Genomic DNA, 19,243 nt, shown 5'->3' with positions numbered 1-19,243 from the left:
TTGTCCTCCTGGCAGATTTTCAAGTCATACTGGTGGCTGTGGAGAGAAGGGTATTGATAGAAATAAAAGCAGGCTTTGCTATTTGCAGTGCGTTGTTCTTGTTTCAGAGAAGAATGCGATGAGCTGAGCTCGTGGATATGCCAGGCTTCACTGTTGTTCGGCTGTTCTGTTGGAGGCCAGGTTGGGACAGCGCTCCACCAAATGGAAGGCAGAAGTGAAGGCTGAAAAAGCGCTTGGGTTTGGTCATGCTTGGCAGTATGTAAAGACCCAAGCCGTTGTGATAAGGGTATATTTGGGTTTCTGGGAAATTTAATCACCCATTTTTATCACAGCAGCCTGTTTTGAGCCACAGATTCTGAGAATCTGTGCTGTAAAGTTCAAGGTGTGCAGCTGAACTTCACCTTTTGTTCCTTTCTTCAAATGCTTCTCGGTGCCAGTTCCATCTTTTTAAAATCCTCTGTTGGCTCTGTTTCTCAGTACTGATCCAGCCTACACTGTTCTTCCTGCTTCTTGGAAGTCTTGTCTTTTATTGTTCCTTACAGTACAGAAGATTCAGCATAGATTCTTAAAATGCTCTGTGTCCCAAGGTTTTAGAGCGTCTTTACCGCAAAATACCAAGAGTAAGATCTAACTCTTGTTCTGGGGGGAAGAGTATGTGGCAGCAGCATACAGTGAGCTCTAATAGCTACAAAAGTATTTTTTGTGTGAATATAGGTGAAGGCAGACGTTATCTGAAGAAAGTAAGTGGATTATAGTTCTGCCCTTAGGAGTCCTTTGTCAGCAGGCGCAGTGTGTGTTCCAAGGGCCTGTTTTGTGCTGTGTGTAGAAAACTATGTCTCACATAATCATGAAATACTGCAGAAAGATTTATTAACTTTGCTTTTGTGAGCTGTGGAAACCAACGCTGTAATAGGAGCGCGCTTCTTAGCAAAATCAAAGCAGGACCATGGGTGTACGCTGACAGAAGAGCTGTAACTTGGTTATACTGTCAGATGGGTTACTTTTTATAACTAGTCAGCAGGTTTCTGAAAAGAAACATTTAAGCATTTTAGCATGAAGTTTTATGTAAGTTTTTATGATTTTTGTTTTTCAGGAGTTTATAAAATATTTAATCTCATTCATGAATCGAACTTCCTTTTTAAGTCATGGATGACAAGGCTTCTGTTGGAAAAATCAGTGTCTCCTCAGACTCGGTATCCACTCTTAACAGTGAAGATTTTGTCTTGGTTTCCAGGCAAGGGGATGAAACACCATCTACAAATAATGGTAGTGATGATGAAAAAACAGGACTGAAGGTAAGAATCAATAACCTGAGTTTGTTCCCTGTTCTTCTAAACCACACTAACCATAGAGAGCTTAAAGAGGGACTTCTTTATTGTGGAAAACTTGACAGAAGGGAGAACTTAATCAAGGAGCAATTTTGCCAGTAATTTCTGCATTACTTTTGCTGATGTTAGAGGTGATAATTAGGTTCTGAGTAAGAGCTCTCTCCATCACTACCTGTGGGTTTTTTTCCCACTTTGCAGAATCTTTCATGAAGCGCTTAGGATGAAACAGACTGACTGTCAAGAACTTGGAACTGTGATTTTATCACAGCTTTCAGATGGAAAGTGATATTAACGTACACCTGATTTGGCCATACCTGTTAATTCAAACATATATTAAAGTTTTCCCCAATGCGAAATGTTCTCTTTAAGAAATGTCGAAGTGTAGTTATAACTAACAACTTGGCATGGATCTGAGAATACAAGCCTGCGTGATAGGCTTGTGTGAATGGGAAGGGCGTTGACATCTTCTCACTTTTAAAAGTGCTGTTCTGAAAAGAGACCATTGTCACTCTCTCTCTCTCTTCTTTTTTTTTTTTTTTTTTTTTTTTTAATAGTTAAAGAAAATCTTTCCTCCCAGTTTGTGTTTCAGCAGTCTTTAAGCAATGTGACATAAATGAGGTGGTCACTCCAAATTCTGTTATTTTAATATGTTGAAAACCGCATCTTTCCTAGAGTGAGTTAAATTATTGTGTTCTCTGGGGAGATGGAAAGATATCTCACCATCATGAGGGACTGGAGTCTACAGTCACATCTGTGTCTTCAGAATGTCTTTAAAGGTCATAAGAAATTGCATGTTCTGCCTATTGGACTGGATGTTCCTCTTTTCCTTAGCAGCAGTTGTAACAAAAGCTTTATTGAAAGTTTCTTGATACTCTTGCTCATCTTGCTTTTACCTCCCAACTGATTTGGTTGTTTTTCTTGCATTCCTTTTAGTCCTGGACAAGACATTAGTCCTGGACAACAGGTATTTTAGTGGCTATTTTCTTTTACATAGGACTTCAAGCTAATTCTGTTAGTTAAGAGTCTCAGGATCTTACTTCTGCTTAATCCGGCAAAAACGGTCACTTATATTTTATTGCTATTGCAGAAGATTGCCACTTCACATCACAGGATAGTCTAAAAAAACCTGAAATTTTCTTCAACAATTAGCCTGGCGATCTGTGAAACCTGCTGAAAGACTAACCTCACGCTTGTCTTTCTAGATGCTGTAAATACTAGCAGCTCTAAGTACTTCAGAATTCAGAATAGTCTCCGTAGTGGTGCTTACCTGGAGAATGCTTGTGTGGCAGTGTATGTCATTAGCTCCCAAAGTTGCAATGCCTCATTTGAGACCCCAGTAGACAGACATGGTCAACCAGATTTTGAATTCCATCCTCTTACTACCAAAGAAAGCTTGGAACATGAAATGCTGTAGTCCACAACACTTCTTGCTCTGCATGGGAGCTGTTTGTATTGCTGGTCCAACGATTGCCTTGTTGTGGCCGTGCCGCAGTGTTTGTATGACATGCTATGCCTTGTTTAGTACAGTCAAAGAAATTGCAGAGGCTGGTATGTAAAGTCTTCTCCATAAAGCTTGCACTTATTTCAGAGAAGAATATCCATAATAAATTTCAAACGGACTCCTGAAATTTAATTCTTAACTTTTCCTCGTATGTTTACTTCCAAAGTGGTTTGTAACACGCTGGTACATGTATGCTGTTTCTCTCGATGAGGAAAGAACAACGTTAATGCTGCTGCCTCCTGATAATCAGCAATTGTAAAATAAAGTTATGCTGTTCCCTGATTTGGCACTGAATGCCACCGAGCTTTGCAGGTCTTAAAGATAAGCTTCTTTATGAATTTGGTGCCAAGACTGAGCACAATCCTTGAACACAGTGATTCACCTTGAGCCTTTCAGTATTCCGGCGTTTGAGAGTGTGCAGTTTGGTTACTGGCTGCAATCTGAATGATTAATGGAAGCAATTATACCTTAGATAAGCAGTCAGTGTGCGGTCTAAATTCTCCCATGCAGGGATCATTAACCTCCTTCCTTCTGCTTAGGGAGGTGAAAACTTTTAACAGAGGAAATGGGAAGGCTTTTTAGCTGTTCTTAGGGACAGAAATTGTCTTTTGGTGGTGTTCTTCAAGAAAAGAGAGCTACTAGCGTAGAATATGGCTTTGTTCTTGGTACCTTTATTTATTCAGCTTGCAAATACTCATACGGTATCCAGTTTTATTGTGTTATTAAACTGTTTATCTGTGTGCGTGGATAAGTGGGGCTGTGAAGGTTGTTGGAGATATCTTACAAGTACTGTCACAGTGATATCTGAAAGTGTTTAAGCAGTATATGGAAAAATAACAGTTCAGTGCAAGAACTGAGGTTTTGTATTTCACAGAAACACATGAGATGAGTTTTTTCAGGGAGAAGCAATTGCTTTGCTGTTCATAGCGGAGTTACTTCGTTTGTGTATGTCAAAAGCCATTTGCTTTGATGTGCCCACAAAGAAAAGCAGAAAATCAGTTTGGGTTCGTATTTGAGCAGATGCCTTTTTCTGATGTTCTGTTTAGGAATTTGAGGATCTTACATTTGCTAAGCACGGTCTGAGGATGGTGCTGGAAGTTCAGGCTGGTGTTTGCCGAGTGTGATAGGCTGTGAAATTTGTACATCAGCCGAAGGCTCTTACTTCAAAGTTGCTGTGCTATAGTTTTAAGTAATAGCACTGTGGATTTTATTAATGCGCATTTTTCTTTTTGTTCTTTCTCAAGTCCAGACAGATAAATATTTCTTCTGAATACCATCAGGAACCATATTTTTCTTCAGTTGGTCATAATTCATAAACGCATTTTTGCTTTTTGTCTATGCTGAAGTAAATGGTTCAAACAATTTAAAAGGGGGTTGTCAGTGATTGTTTTCCAGCAATATAATTTGCTGGCTGTCTCTGCTTTCCAGTATTGTTTCTATGTCTGCTTTTGCCCACTGCCAGTGGGACTGAGCTGGATTTACGAAAGCCTTCCTTCTGGAGCACGCTGTAGAACAGGAGTTCTTGAACTACACGGTGTAACAAGACCTCTCGCAGCAGAGGCCAGCAGCACATGCGTCAGCAGAAGGGAGTAAACTGCAGTTCTAATAAATCCCTCGTGTTGCTGTAAAGGAAGTTTTAAAGGAGGCTACATCCTATTTAAAGGTTAAGTAAAATTAGCTTCCAGTTTTGTGAGAAATGAAGAAAACAATCACTAGGGTAAATGGTTTCTTTCCCCTATCTCAAGCAAACCTACATGAAGCATTTATTAGGTCTGCCTTCTTTATTCCCTTCTGCCCGTAGTTGTGCTGCACTCTGTCACGCTGCCTCTTTCTGGGTTTTTTGGGGTTATTTGGTTTTTGTTTTTTTTTTTCTGAGTTGCAGCAAAGTTTCAAACATGCTTACATCTTAGTCTGCACCGTGCCCACTATGTGGTGAATTTTTATGGTTGCACAGGAGACGTTGGTTGACATGAAGTTAGTCTTAGTTTGTGTTTTAACTTCAAACTTTAACTTCAAGTTTCATGGAAGAGAAGTCCTGTAAACTAGTTACTTTAGGTTTTTTAGTATATAAGCTTTAGTGGGGCTGGCAGGACATCGTAATTGATTTTTTTTGTAGCAAAACATATAAACCGCATACCGTACAGTAACATGGTGCATCTTCCGTCATCATCATCATCTTTCTGACGAACGTCTGCAAAGACCTGAGTAATAAACTTGATACTTACGGGAATGATGGCTTTGATGACCACATGCTTGTGCAAGATTTTTCATTGCTTCCATGATGGATCATGCAAATGAATACTGAAATTATTGGGAGGAAAATGCAAATCTGTGGACTGCTGTGACTACTTACAGGTTACTTCTGTGGATGTAAAGCTGAGAAAGGCAGTTACTCTGTCCTACTCCTGGTGAATGATCCCAAATAGCACATGGGTGTATTTTACTCCATACTAAAAATTACTTTCTGTTTGAAGATGAGTTTCGAGAGCATAAACATCTCACAGATTTTTTTTTTTTGGTTGTTTTTTATATTCTGTAGCAAAACAACCACTAGGTTAGTACTTCTTTTATGTCTCTTCTGCCACTAGGATTTTGCGTGCTTGCTATTTATTTTATTACCTGTGAATTTTACCTTTTGCCTACTTTCTTCTGAAGAACAGGGATCTGGGACTTTTCTTCTCTTAAACTAATTGTATTCTGCTCTCTTCCAGGTCTGAAGTTTCTGTTCTTTGTTAATATTCTTATTAAATAGTTATTTTTCACCAGTATATTTCTGTAGTAGTGTATTTCACAGTAGTATATTAAATAGTTATTTTTCTCCAGAAAACTAATATGCAGTTTACATCTTTAATGCAAGATAAATAGAGGCTGCAGATACAGATCATTATTTGGAGGGTGTGGGTCTGACTGTGAAAGAGAAGACAGTAAATAAACTTCACGTCTTCCTTTTCCCTCTGAAATGAGAAGTCTGTCCTGGGCGATGCAATGGAAGTGACCATATGTCAGAGTTCTGACTTGTCCGAGAAACCTCTAATTTCACTGTAATTATTCCTGAGACACGCTCGGTGGAAATGCACGAACAAATATTTAAGTGACATCTGATTGATGTTTTGCTCATAGTATATTTAATTCCTCTTCCTTGTGCATGGAGGTGTTCTTTTATCTGTTCCAGTGTTGTTTCAGCAATCTTAACCAGACTTCAGGTTTGGTTATTTACTGTTAAAATGGGAGAACCTTAGCATTGTTTCAAGTATTTTCAAGATAATTTAGTTTTCTACTATGAGATGCTAGTTTTGAGGCAGATGGAATTTTCTTCAGTACTGAGATTGTGTTATGGGCAGATTTCTGTCTGCTCTGTATTCTTCCACCTGTTTTTAACCAATTTCTTTCTTTAGTATCTTATTTGAAAGATTTTTTTAAAAAGAAAATGTTCTTTAATAAGATTTCATTTACACTCTTTTTAAGAACTTGGAGTAGTTGCATAATTTGGATTTTATTAGCTTGCATGTAGCATCTTAAGTCAGTAAACTTACAGAGCCACAAGGATATAGAAATGCGTATCTGCTCACAGGGTTGAGTTTTGGTGCAACAATAATAACCAGCAGCAGCTGAAGTGTTAAAATCAGATACCTTTCTCTGACTACTGTCTGGTAAAATACTTCCATAAACTCAATTTCTGTGCTTAATTTTTAAACTGTGTAAAGCATCAGTCACTTCCCTGGACAAAGAGTTTCCTTAGATACAGTATGTGAGAGCTTCCTGAAATTCATGTCTTCAGTCTCTTTCTAACTTAGGACCTAATTTTGCACAGTTTAGGTTGCTTCATGCTTTCATGTTGACTTCAATGAGTGCAAAGTCAGACTGTAGATGAGTGTTAGGAAATAAAACAACACTACCTCTTCTCAGCATGATGGCATAATCCTGTTCCAGATTCTTCTCTTCCTGTGGAACCTTGCTATCTTACCCATGAACCACTGATCATATTTGGTTATATTTGATCCTTTCTGGTACTCTTTTGAGAATTATTATAAACCACTGTACTGTGGACATCTGTAAGTTTCTTCTGCAATAAGCTAGTCTTTGTAGCTGGTGATTAAAGACTAGTTTTAGAGTAATCTCCTCACGTTTTCCAGTACTAGAAAATTCCTGCTTTGAGCTCCTTTTGTTGGTTTGTTAAAGCAGGGAGGATAAAATCTGTACTGGTGAGCATTTGCACATTGCAGTTTGTGTTTACGATTGTAACTAGGTTAAATTTATTAACTGGGACTTTGATTGACAGAAAAAGCCATATGAATGACCCTAGGGTTTTTTTTTTTTCTTGTGTTCCAACTCTGTTTGTGGCTCTTAGATTGTGGGGAATGGAAGCGAACAGCAGCTGCAGAGGGAACTTGAAGACGTGCTGATGGACCCACCCATGGAAGATCAGTCAAGTGACCGGGACCATGGAGAAGAAGTTAGGACTGATGGAGATGGGGAAGAACCTGTTGTCCTTGAAGCTTCAGCATCCTCTACCATTAATCCAGTGTCGGTGGCAGGACTCCAGAAACCAGGAATGAGTTTGCCAGTGAAACCATCCCAGGGAGGTTAGAAAAAAAAAAAAAGGAATTCCTGGTGGTATCTTATGAACTAGCTTTATGTGGGGAAAGGAAAAATCTAGGTACAGGTGTGTCCACCTACCTGTCCCCATTTCTCCCATTAGAATAACCTAGTACAGTAAATGCCAGGTTACATGATGCCAGTTAGCATATGCTCAACTATCCTCTGTTCTGCAAACACTTGCTGTACTAGCCTTGAGATGTGTGCAGAAATATTACGCTTACTTGCCTGGCTGTACAAAATATTAGTCTATTGAACTTGCCTATGCATCTTATTGCTGTAGTGAAAATCGGTGCACTCTTAAATTGAAAATAAGCCCTCTGAGTGAACTAGTTGTAGAGCTGAGATCGCTGAGTTGCTCTCTGCCATCAGTAACTCCTTCAGGCAGGATTTTCCTACAGTATTTTGGCCTGACCTGACTTTCTGTAATGTGTTTCTTGGCCGCATTTGTCGTTAAGTTAGTGATGAGTCAATCTCTGATAGTTTACTTACATAACCCTTGTCTTGCTTCTTACGTTCAACTTTGTGTCTCACCCTAGACTGTGAGGATTTGAGCCCTTTTACGCCAATCACAGATGAGGACAGCGTGGTGTTTAGCAAGCTCACCTACTTAGGCTGTGCCTCTGTGAATGCTCCCCGGAGTGAAGTGGAAGCCCTCAGAATGATGTCCATCTTACGAAGCCAGTGCCAGATTTCTTTAGATGTGACTCTGTCAGTGCCTAATGTCTCTGAAGGAACAGTGAGGTATGAAGCTCACTCAGGTGTACTCTGTGGCTTTGTGTGTTTAATCATATTTCCTTTTAGCAGAGGAAACAAGCTGCCAGTTTACGTGGCAGGAGACATGAGCAACTTGGGATTTAAAACTTGGCTTCTAAAGAGATCTGAGAAAAGTCATGCTTTTAATTTGTTTACCAAAGACATTTTATGTCCAAAGCTCAGTATGAAATATTATGAAGATCCAAGGTGTCTTGAAAGCCATAGTGGGAGTGATTATTGATGAAAACTTTGGAAATAGCATGGAAAGTATTTAGTTTGTAGGGCTGGAAAAGGGCTGATGCACAAGGCTTAACAGGGGTGAGGCTTACCGGCTGCTGTGTATTAGTGTAGCTTTCTGAAGGTTATGAAAGCTGTGCGGAGATTGTTGGTGGAAATGTCTGTTGCATTGTACTTTTTAATGCTGTTCAATTTAAATGTAGTTATTCTGGTCAAGCTTTGTAATAAATGACAGTCAGGAGCTGGTTTCTTTGTGATGTAGTTTCTCCAGTAGCTATGAAATTGTTAAAGCTTGCAAGTTAATATCTGTCTGAAATAATTCTTCTAAAGCTGCAAGCTTTGTTGTTTTGGTTTTTTTTTCTTCTCTCTCTTTTAACAGACTCTTAGATCCTCAGACAAACACAGAAATAGCAAATTATCCAATCTATAAAATCCTTTTCTGTGTACGAGGACATGATGGAACCCCTGAAAGTGATTGCTTTGCTTTCACTGAAAGCCACTACAATGCAGAACTTTTCAGGATTCATGTCTTCCGATGTGAAATCCAAGAGGCTGTAAGTTGAATCTTTTTGTCAAATGATAATTATGTACATCTAAACATTAGTACTGATGTGGAATTGAAGTATTTCCGGTATCCCTGGAAACATTCAAGGTCAGGTTGGACAGGGCTCTGACCAACCTGATCTGCTTGGAGATGTCCCTGGTCCTTGCAGGGGGCTTGGACTCAGTGGCCTTTAAAGGTCACTTCCAGCCCAAACCATTCTATAATTCTATAATTGTATTTCAGGCACTTTAGAAACAATATAATTCATTTTTTTTCTACCTGAAGCTAATTATAGAAACCTCAGATATGAAATAAGAATGCATCTTTTATAGTTTATTCTTTTAAGAAGTGTAAAAAACCAGTTAATTAGGTGCTAAAACAGAATTATTTTTATACAGTTACTTCTCATTCTGTTATTTAGTGAAAATTCAGGTAGATTTCAACTGCTTCATTCTGTATGTCTGTAGCTTTCTGATGTTTCTTTGGTGCCATCTAAATGCAGGTGAGCCGAATACTGTACAGCTTTGCCACTGCCTTCCGTCGTTCTGCCAAACAAACTCCACTCTCAGCCATTGCCACCCCACAGACGCCAGACAGTGATATTTTCACCTTCTCTGTGTCACTGGAAATCAAAGAAGATGATGGGAAAGGTTATTTCAGGTACAGATTCTTCATTCCTGTGCATACAGTATCTAGTTCTGTTGTCGGAAAGTGAGCGCCTAGGGAGTGGCGGTCTGAGCTGGTTAGCTGGTTACTCAGTTAGCTTTTTGAAAGTTTCCTATTCTAGTTTAAATGAGTCCCAAACAGAAGCATTTTTGAGAGCTAAAACAGTGATGACCCTCTGGACTATTTAATCTTGATTGTTGAACTGAACCTGGTGCTACCTGTGAAGTGCTTTTTTTATTTTGCATTTTTCTGTGTAATTGGTTTTCAGTTGTGTTCAGCTGAATTGCTGCTGAAGCTGAAAATGCATCACTGTGACTGTGCTCTAATATCTAGGGTTGTGCATGGTTTTGGCCAGATTTTCACAGGTGCTGAGGCTGTGTGAATACTGCAGGAGGCATAAGGGTGCATATTTTTAATAAAGTCTCATGAAAGAAGGCAGAGATAATGAGAAACTCTGAAAAATTCAATTTTTGCAATCATTTTGCTGATCCCAAAAGATAAGTTACTCTCCAGAGAAGTATTCAGCCAAATGTATTTGTCGCAGGACAGATTTACTTTTAGTATCTAGTACAGGACTATTACTGCTTCATCAGCTGAGAGCTTGATGATCAGTATCTCAGACTTTGCTATCACATTGCTATTCCGGAAGTAAATAAAGGTGTAATTGTCCATAATGTGGTTTTTGTCTCCAGAGACCTGGCTCCATACACAACCTGGTGTCAGAAAACAAGCATGCAATAATGAATTTGTGATCAGCAAGTGTCTAGAATTTAATGCAATAACGTTATCTAAAAGCTTTTCTTAAATAGTTGTTTATGTAAAGTCATAGGAAAGATGTTTGTGTAGAGGCAGAAGGTTCAAATATATAGAAACATAAAGACCACTTTGCATTTTAACTTAGGTCATTAGGTTTGCTTTTGCTCCATAAATGGGATAAATTCAATTCAATCTTTCTTAAATATGTTGAACAGAGACAATTCTCTAGGGAAGTTTGAGAGCAGAATCTAATAGAACAAATCATATATGCTGGACTTTTTTCTCTTTACGTGATAGTGCTTTGGTAGTTACTGGAGTTGCATAATTCAAGCTGAAATCTTCCAGTGCTGGCCAGGAAAGGTGAATTTCTTGAATGACATTGCCTATGTAGACATGCTGTTATTTTTATCCTAGTAAAAACTCAACTTTCCTTTTTACGCCCTTCTGATTGTGACTGCTAGTTACATCATGCATTTTAAGAATACAAAGGATAAATCCTTCATCTGTACCCATTTTGCTGTGTTTTCTTAGGACTGATCTCTATATTAGTTATTGAAAGCAGAAAAGAAGGCAGAATTCAAATTTGTTATCAGAGATCAATATTACTTCTCTTTGGTTTTGCTATTGTCTGTTTCATTAAATACCCACCTGTTCTGATCTGTAAAGTGGTGTTTCTTTCTCAGTATCGAAAAAGCTTTGTGAACAAAGCTTACCAGTTTCTAACTGGTTCTGTTTTCTGAGTTCTCAAAATGTAATTTAATTTTTCTGGTGGTTTTTTTTTGTTTTGTTTTTTTTTTTCTCCCCTGAACCTGGTGTTACTAGGATGTGGTAGTGTAGGGTGAGAGTACTGGAGCAGCTTTTCACATTGTATTGGCTAATGCTGTTTTCATGTTAAGTCTGATGGTGAACAGTTTTGATTTCTAGAAAGACCTCTTTTAGTTTATGCTGAAGTTTTGGGTTTGTTTTTTTTTTTTTTCCTGCTTAGCCTATACACAGTGCCCTTAGATGTTATATGTAACCATTTATAGTGTTCTGTAGTTGCTGAAGTGTCTTTGTTTCAGTAAAGCGTGTCTGCCAAATACTCTGACTTGTAGAGCACCTTGGCTCCTAGCCACAGCTTCAGAGATGTTTCTCTTCTTGGATTTACATCCAGCTCAAGTTTTATTTATTAAATAAATAAATCAATCCCATTTAATAATCCAGTATTTATTCAGCACTCCAAAGGACTGCTCAAGTGTTGAAACTGAAAAAGGATTTAGCTCAGGGCTTGAGCCTGAAAAGTGCTGATTATTTTTGGGCTTGGATGCAGCAGCCACTGCGGTGCACGGCAGGTGGAAGCATGGCTGAGGCGCATGTGCTGGCTGTAAGTAGGTAAATCCACCGTCCTGGCCCCGGAGGCAGAACTCCTGCTGACAGTTAAAGGCAGTCTGCCATTCCCTGGCCTGAGTAAGCACCTGCTGTCAGAAAATAAACCCAAATTTTATTGGAGGCGTTAAACTATGGGCAATACTCCACAGTGCGTTTTGGAACTCCTTTCACCTCCCCGTGAAAGAAAGCAATAACACAATTTCTTATAAGTAATTGCTTAACAGATAATACTCGTGTGCTATATGGGGAATCAGTATTTAGAAACTTTCCTGAAATGCTGCTGGAAGTCTCACAACACTAAACTGCACAGTTTTCAAAATAAAAATTGTGTTTTTATACTAAGTGTCCTTGTTTTTCACCTAATGATGATGAAATAACACCTAATTATGTTGCCGTTTCTGTCATGTTACTGGTTGCACAGTGTGCAAGGAAGAAAGGTCTTGAGTGCTTTTGTGTGAGAAGCTGGCTTCACCAACTCTCTCATGATGTTTTTGATACATGCAAGGAATATAGATAAATAACGCTCTGGGTTTGTTTGGTTTTTTTTTTTTCCTTTCCTGGTAAATAACAGTGCAGTTCCCAAAGACAAGGACAGGCAATGCTTCAAACTCCGCCAAGGAATTGATAAGAAGATAGTGATTTACGTCCAGCAGACAACTAATAAAGAACTTGCTATTGAGAGGTAATTTCATCAACTTAAAAAAATCTCTTCATCTCTTTGATGTTTTGTGTTCTTTCCTCTGGGGCAGCAGATTAGTAGATGTTCTATGAATACTCTGTTGATGTAATTTAACACCGCACCTCTCCCAAGTGGGATTGTGCAGAAAATCAGATTGGTTTGTTCAGCGCCTGTGTGGCAGGGGGCAGTGGAATCTTTCACAGATCTGGTTGTGGAATCAGTGGTTGCATCTCCTCTAAATACTGATTTCAATAACTTGTTTTAAGAACATGCTACTTTTATTTTAAGCAGCCAGTTTGTGTTAAATGCTGAGGCTGTAATCAGTCACTGCGTTATTTCAACTATTTGATTTCTTTTAATCTCTGGTACATCTGAGAGTATTGTTGTATGTATGCTTTGAATCTGCCACAGCCTGGAATTCTAGAATACGACGCATCTGTGTAGGGAAGAGGAGAGAGTTCAGACTTTAAATCTTTCCCTGCTTAGGAATAAATAGCAATTTTTGACTACTGACAGAGTTTAGCACTGCTTATACTGCGCAGAGAAGACAGCTTCTGCCAGCCTTTGCAGGCTGAAATAAAATGCAGGGTAGTGTGGTAAACCAGAGGATGAAGTGGAATATACCTGTGTGGGCCAAAAGTCTTTGCAAAATGAAACAATAAAAGACGAGTCTTTGCACTTCATCTGGAATTTCCTGATTCTTGTCTGTATCAAAGGGTAAATTCTATGCAAATATGTCTCAAAAAAAAAAAAAAAGGGAAGAAGAATGCAGGCCGAGCTGTCTTGCGGAATAGAGAAGCCTTGTTAGCAGTGTCTGTTTTACACTGTTCTTGCAAACAAAGATAATTGAACAACTTTCCAGGCTACTGTAGGCAGGGTAAAATCACGTTGTAAATATGCTTATGAAATCGTACTCGACATTTTTAATACCAGCTTGACATTGTTTTGCTTGACAGGCTTGATGCTGCTTTCAAATGTCAAGGTTTGTTGACATTTGTTGTTGGATTCATGGGCTGCTTGTGATGTATGACGGGGAATATTTAGATAAGGAATGTTAATGGTTTGTTTATGAATAAGTCTAATTTTTGCAGTTTAATTTTTTGCCTGGCTTTGCAGATGTTTTGGCCTTCTCCTTAGCCGTGGGAAAGATGTTCGGAGTGGTGACATGCACCTTTTAGATCTGGTAAGGATCTTTTATTAACAAAATTCAGTAATCATTTTTATTGTGATTGTGTGTGGTCTCAGGATAGAAAAGATTTAGATGCTTACGCACACTTGATGGGCATTGATGCTGTAGCTTCTGCTAGTGAGGGTGAGGCTCTGGGCAGCGGGGTTGGATCCCTGTCTCTGGTGCAGAGCTAGAATATGACACCGTGCTTGGTCAGGGGAGTTGCCCTGTTTTGCAGTCATGGCTGTTCTCGTTTAGGGGCCTGGAAGAAGAAACATGGAACCTTATTTTTGGCAGTCCTGAATACTAAAGAGCTGTGCTGTGAACATCAGAAGTTACTTAGCACTGTAAAAATCGAGGCTGAAGCAGTTTCAAATCTAACACTGAGAATTAGTGGGCACTTTATTTTTATGACTCACTTTTCCATCTAAAATGATGATAGAGATCATCTGACTTCACAAGTGTGTTATGAAAACAAACTTGTTAGTGCTTATAAAGTACATACTTGTTATAGTAGTGAGTGCCCAAAATGGTACAATACTACGTGAATAATTTTGCTTTTTACCAGGCTTTGGATTGCCCAGAAAATAGGTTTGGTGGGAAGACAGACACACTGAAAACTACAGCTAAAATATTGACTTGGTTCCTAATAGCTGAATAACATGTAATTTTTATGCTGAATGAAGATGGATCTCAAGATGTTTTAGAGCAAAATCTATTTTATAAAATAGCTACTTAAGACAAAATAAAACACTACCGGTGTATTAAAACATCACAGTGAAGCAGACGATAAGTTTACGTGAAACATCTGCCAAGTTTACAAGATCAGCGGCTTGTAAGAGAGTGTTCTGATTTAATTTGCTTTCTTGTATTAGAGGCAATGAACTACATCCCCTCAGTTCATGATTAAAGTCTTATATGTTTAAAAGCTTTACCCCTCAGGCAGCTGTCACTCAGAGACTGAATGTTGCAAATGAGGCTGTAATGACTGGATTGCCTTGGATTTTCCAGAATGACTTAAAAGAAGTTTGAAAAAGTGTTTCTTTTTGTTTGTTTGTTTGTTTTTTCCCTGGATTTTTAAGGTTTTTTCTTTTTTTTTTTTTCTTTTTGTGTTTTTTTTTTGGTTGTTTGTTTCAAACAGCAGCAACAACAAAAAAAAGCAAAGCCTTTGCAACTTGGAGTCCTGTCTTTCCAAGTAACTTGGCTACGATCTCACCTGCGCTTGTGTGAGCTGAAAGCTGCTGTCAAATGGCCACCGCCAAAATGAGCTATTGGTCTTCAGATCTCACTGGACAGATGTTCATACCACATACATATATAACGATTAGAATTAATTGGCCTTTATGTGTTACCAGCAAGGAGACCAAAGACTGCATGGGAACTCAACTCTGTTCTTCAGAGATGATCTCTCTTGCAGGACTGTCACATGAACTTCAGATGCTTGCCCTTGTCTTGCCAGTGCAGTAGCTGTTTTATGGGGCTGATGCTGCATAATACAGATATTTATTTAATTTAAATAAAAATACATAAACTTACCTTGTTTCCAGGAGTCCATGGGTAAAAGTTCTGATGGGAAATCATATGTGATCACTGGGAGCTGGAATCAAAAATCTCCACACTTCCAATTTGTAAATGAAGAAACACCCAAAGGTATGAAAATGTTGCCAGATGTTATCCCTAGCCAGGGCAAATTACTTACATAGTGAGCATCGGATCACTTCTCTTTTGTTTAAGATGAATCCTGCAAAAATACTTTCTTCTTAGTGTGGGATAAATTCTCGGAAATTAGGATGACATAAAAATCTAAACAAACTAGAAGGCTAGAAAAAATCTCTGGTGTTCAGTGATAATACCTTGTAAGAAGAGCTATTGCAGTAGGAGGCTGCATAGGTGTAGGGATGGGAAGCAGATGCTTTGCGCACCATTAGAGCTTCTTAAGTATCCCCTTGAGAACTGAGCTTCTTAAGAATCCTCTTGAGAGCTACACTAAATGACTAATGCAGGTTTCGTCTTTGCTTAGTTTCTGTGGTCAGTGCAGATTTTCCTGAATCCCAAGTTTTTAATTAAGAAAGAAAAAGCATTCCTGTACCTATGAGAATGAAAATAAAACACCCCAACTGTGATCTGAAAATAGCTAATGCTGCATTGCTCTTCTGAGTCCTGAAACAGATCTGTCATTACTTCTTTTAAGATGTCAGCTGAATTACCATTTTTTCAATCTGTTGTCACAGTTGCATGCCAAAGGTTGGGGAAGTTAATGGAAATTGACTGGGCAAAGTCATAAAAGTCAGCTGCTGGGTACAGCTGGGTACAATCTGCTGCTAGATTGAATGCCATCCTACCTAAAGGACACAATTTATCATTCCGTACAGGAAGAGATCTCATAGGTCACTGAGTCCCGTTGCCTCCTTTCGGAGCATCATACTGTATAGTCAATTTTCTGAAACTCGCAGCTGAGATCTTAAATGCTGTCTTTAGTATGGTGGGACATAAGTCTTGCCTAAGTAACTTCTAAAAACAAAAAACAACTAAAATGTAATTAGGCCAGATGGCAAGAGATCTGTACTGTGGAGTTAAGTATACGGATCTTTTATGATGTTTAATGAAGATCTTTGATACATTTCAGTGGGATTTGCAAAAGAAAATGTTTTATTCTCTTTAACAAGATAATTTTCTTGGCTTAAAGACTTAAATTTCCTTACTCTCTAGTGAATAGTGCACAGTCATCTTATTTTCCTGTTTTGAAATTTCTATGGTTTTGAGATGTTAAATTAGGGGGAAAATTGAATTATGCAAAAAAGTTTCTTTGTTCTTCTTACTAGGAAAGAGGCTGTGGAATATTTTGTTTGAAATACTTCTTTTAATACTGCCACTTTGTTTTTTTCTCTCTAGATAAAGTATTGTTCATGACTACTGCTGTGGATTTGGTGATAACTGAGGTTCAGGAGCCTGTTCGATTCATTCTGGAGACTAAAGTCAGAGTTTGCTCACCTAATGAGAGATTGTTCTGGCCCTTCAGCAAACGTAGCTCTACTGAAAATTTTTTCCTAAAATTGAAACAGGTAATACTTAAAAAATTAAATAAATAAATTCTACAGCTAATTTGGGATTTGACAAGGTTGTTTTTCAAATGTAATTGTGGTAGGGTCAATTATATTGTTTCGAGACTTGAGAGTTAAGTTTATGGTATAATGCTGAATAAATACACGTTTATTGGAGGTAAAGATGAATTCTAGTTATTAGTGCCTGTTGGCAGATCAGAATTTCACTATGGCTGTTTCTCCCTATGGTTCGTACAACCTTTACTAATAGACTGTTCCTATTTCAACATTTTATTCCTGAATCAAAGAGGTACAATAAATGCTCTTCAGTTTTCAAAAGCTATCCTTCATTATGCTAATTGTTGCTGGCTATCTAAAGTTCCCATAAAAAGCTGAATGTCCTCGTTTCAAAGCAAATTTTCATAGCTTTGATGAGGCTGAGAAGTTACATAGAGGCTTATGGATTTTCCAGCCAAACTACAGAAATAAAAGGAACAGAGGATTTATCTGCAAACTGGGGCTGCGCTGAGAGTTGCTTGCGTAAGGGTACAGTAGGGTAAGTATGTCAAATTAAGGGTTAAGAGAAAAAAAGGCTTTAATGTAATCCTGGTGATGTGTGATCTGATAGATCTCTAAATTGATTTTATCATACAAATCCAACACTTTGGGTTTTTTCAGATGAGCAAACATCTAGCTGAAATTAGAAAATAAATTATTTTTTGAGAGAAACCATTTTCCGCCTTGTACGTGGTTGGAAGCAGAGGTATCACACACACACCAAGTTTCCCCTGGGGGAAAAAAAATCCAAGCAACCACAAAAAAATCCCTGGAACTTGTTAAAAACTTTTACTGTTTTTTCCAACTTACATTTTTACCGTATCTACTAAAAAGGAAAGGATTATTTCTGTCCAGGATATTCATAATTACAGTACAAGGCAGTAACTTTGTCTGAAAATAAGGCTGGAAAGTTGAAGGTCCAAGTTGCTAACGAGATGATGTACTCAAAGTAGCTGCCATTCTCCTGCTTTAGAAATTATTGTTCTGAAATACAAGTCCTGTTAAAAGAAATGGAAATAATATGGAAGCAAATAACATTGTGGATGTGAGTGCTTTCTCAAGGTTTAATAATTCTGGGCGCAGCCCAAAAAAGCGAGGTTGGAGTCCTGATTTCTTGATAAGTGTTCTTTTTTATGGAGAGATTTTGAATTAAGAGGCTTTTCTTATAGATTTTGGGGTTTTGTTTTTTTTTTTTTTTTACTTGTCTTAAAGTGCTAGCAAATAATGGCATCTTAGTAGTAACAAAGATGAGGTTCACTAAGGATTCTTTTTTTTTGTGTTATGTCCTATTTTTTATATAAAACATGAATAAACATTTTGGAAAATTGCCTTCAAAATTTCCTTCAGGATTCAAGGTGAAAAAATTCTTCATGGATGACATCAGTCTTTTTATTTACAATATTTTTGAGGTGGAGCATGGAAATGTTGAACAGTTAAGGCTGTTGGGCTATAAATACTCTACAGCCTCCAAAAGGTGCCTTTTCTGTTTGGCAGCGTAAAGGAAGCTTATCTTACTTAGCTAATTCTGTATCTTTTGTCTTACCAAATTCACAAGCATTGTGACTTATCTTAGCTAACTCTCTTTTTTTCCATAGGCACTGTCAGGTTATCCAGCTTCCAGTGTTTACTAATAGAAGATTATCAAAATTCATAGTGGAAGCAACAAATATAGAATGCACTGCCTGATAAGCCTGGAAGGGAAACCTGTTTCTATGGAGTCGTGATTAGTCTATTAAAAATACAGCTGTGTGGAGTTGGCTTATCTTACTTTGGCAGTGTTTCTTTATTCGGAAATGGTGAAAGCAGAGAGATTTTATTTGCTCAGATTACATTTAGTGATTTAGTCATTTTTAGTTTTGATGCATTTCTCTTCCTTTTTAATACTCCAAAGGATAAAATTGAGTACTGGGAGCTTAGTGTAGAGTATAATTATAAATCTTATTTCCCTTTTTTCTTCACCTTTCATTTTCTACTGTCTATTTTTATTCTTCTATTAAAAAAGGTTCTAAATCCTTAGACTGTATTAAAATTTTAGAACCACTTCACAAAGAAAAGTCTTAGTTTAAAGGGAAGGAAGTTATCAAAGAATTGAAAATTAAGGAGAAAACAGGGCTACATAATAGACTTTGGGACTCAGCAACTTGTGTTCCCGCAGCAATGTATACACAGACATAGGGCTTGGAAGCATCGCTGAAGACAGTTGCCACGGTGGGAAAATAAATATGAACAATTTTAATTAAAACTCTCCTTTTGCCACCATCAGTATCCCCAGAAAGTTAAAGAAATTAGACATAATTTTAAAGGGTTTGCTTTGAATTTTCCAGTAATCTTTAAATAAAGGCAGAGTTGGTTCATATTAAGGAGCCTTCCTCTCTTAGACCTTGTGTTGGGCAGGTGCATTTACAGCTTTGAAAATCTATGCGCTTGTGTCCAGCCTGTTTGTGGCTGGAAAGCTGAGCTACCTGTGCGTGGCAGAGCCAAATGACCCCTCAGCTCTCTCTGTAGCAGACGTTCCTGCCTGTTCAGTGCAGTATGCTGATGGCTTT

General features: G+C 38.1%; 1 protein-coding gene across 1 annotated transcript in view; it reads left to right on the top strand.

Annotated features, from left to right (window-relative positions):
- The window catches only part of RABGAP1 (RAB GTPase activating protein 1), a 74,922-nt gene that overhangs the window by 5,877 nt on the left and 49,802 nt on the right, over window positions 1-19,243 (top strand). The window contains exons 2-10 of the mRNA XM_086764225.1: window positions 1,094-1,295; window positions 7,178-7,412; window positions 7,965-8,169; window positions 8,798-8,972; window positions 9,465-9,622; window positions 12,324-12,434; window positions 13,548-13,614; window positions 15,147-15,249; window positions 16,492-16,661. Of these exons, the coding sequence (XP_086620351.1) occupies window positions 1,146-1,295; window positions 7,178-7,412; window positions 7,965-8,169; window positions 8,798-8,972; window positions 9,465-9,622; window positions 12,324-12,434; window positions 13,548-13,614; window positions 15,147-15,249; window positions 16,492-16,661 (1,374 nt within the window). The 5' untranslated portion in view covers window positions 1,094-1,145. The remainder of the gene's footprint in view (window positions 1-1,093; window positions 1,296-7,177; window positions 7,413-7,964; window positions 8,170-8,797; window positions 8,973-9,464; window positions 9,623-12,323; window positions 12,435-13,547; window positions 13,615-15,146; window positions 15,250-16,491; window positions 16,662-19,243) is intronic.

The sequence above is a fragment of the Chlamydotis macqueenii genome, chromosome 20 (assembly GCF_036417535.1).
Source record: "Chlamydotis macqueenii isolate bChlMac1 chromosome 20, bChlMac1.mat, whole genome shotgun sequence".
NCBI classification, from domain to species: Eukaryota; Metazoa; Chordata; class Aves; order Otidiformes; family Otididae; genus Chlamydotis; species Chlamydotis macqueenii.
Note: the sequence above shows the minus strand (reverse complement) of the source record. Positions and strands in the feature narration are given on the sequence as shown.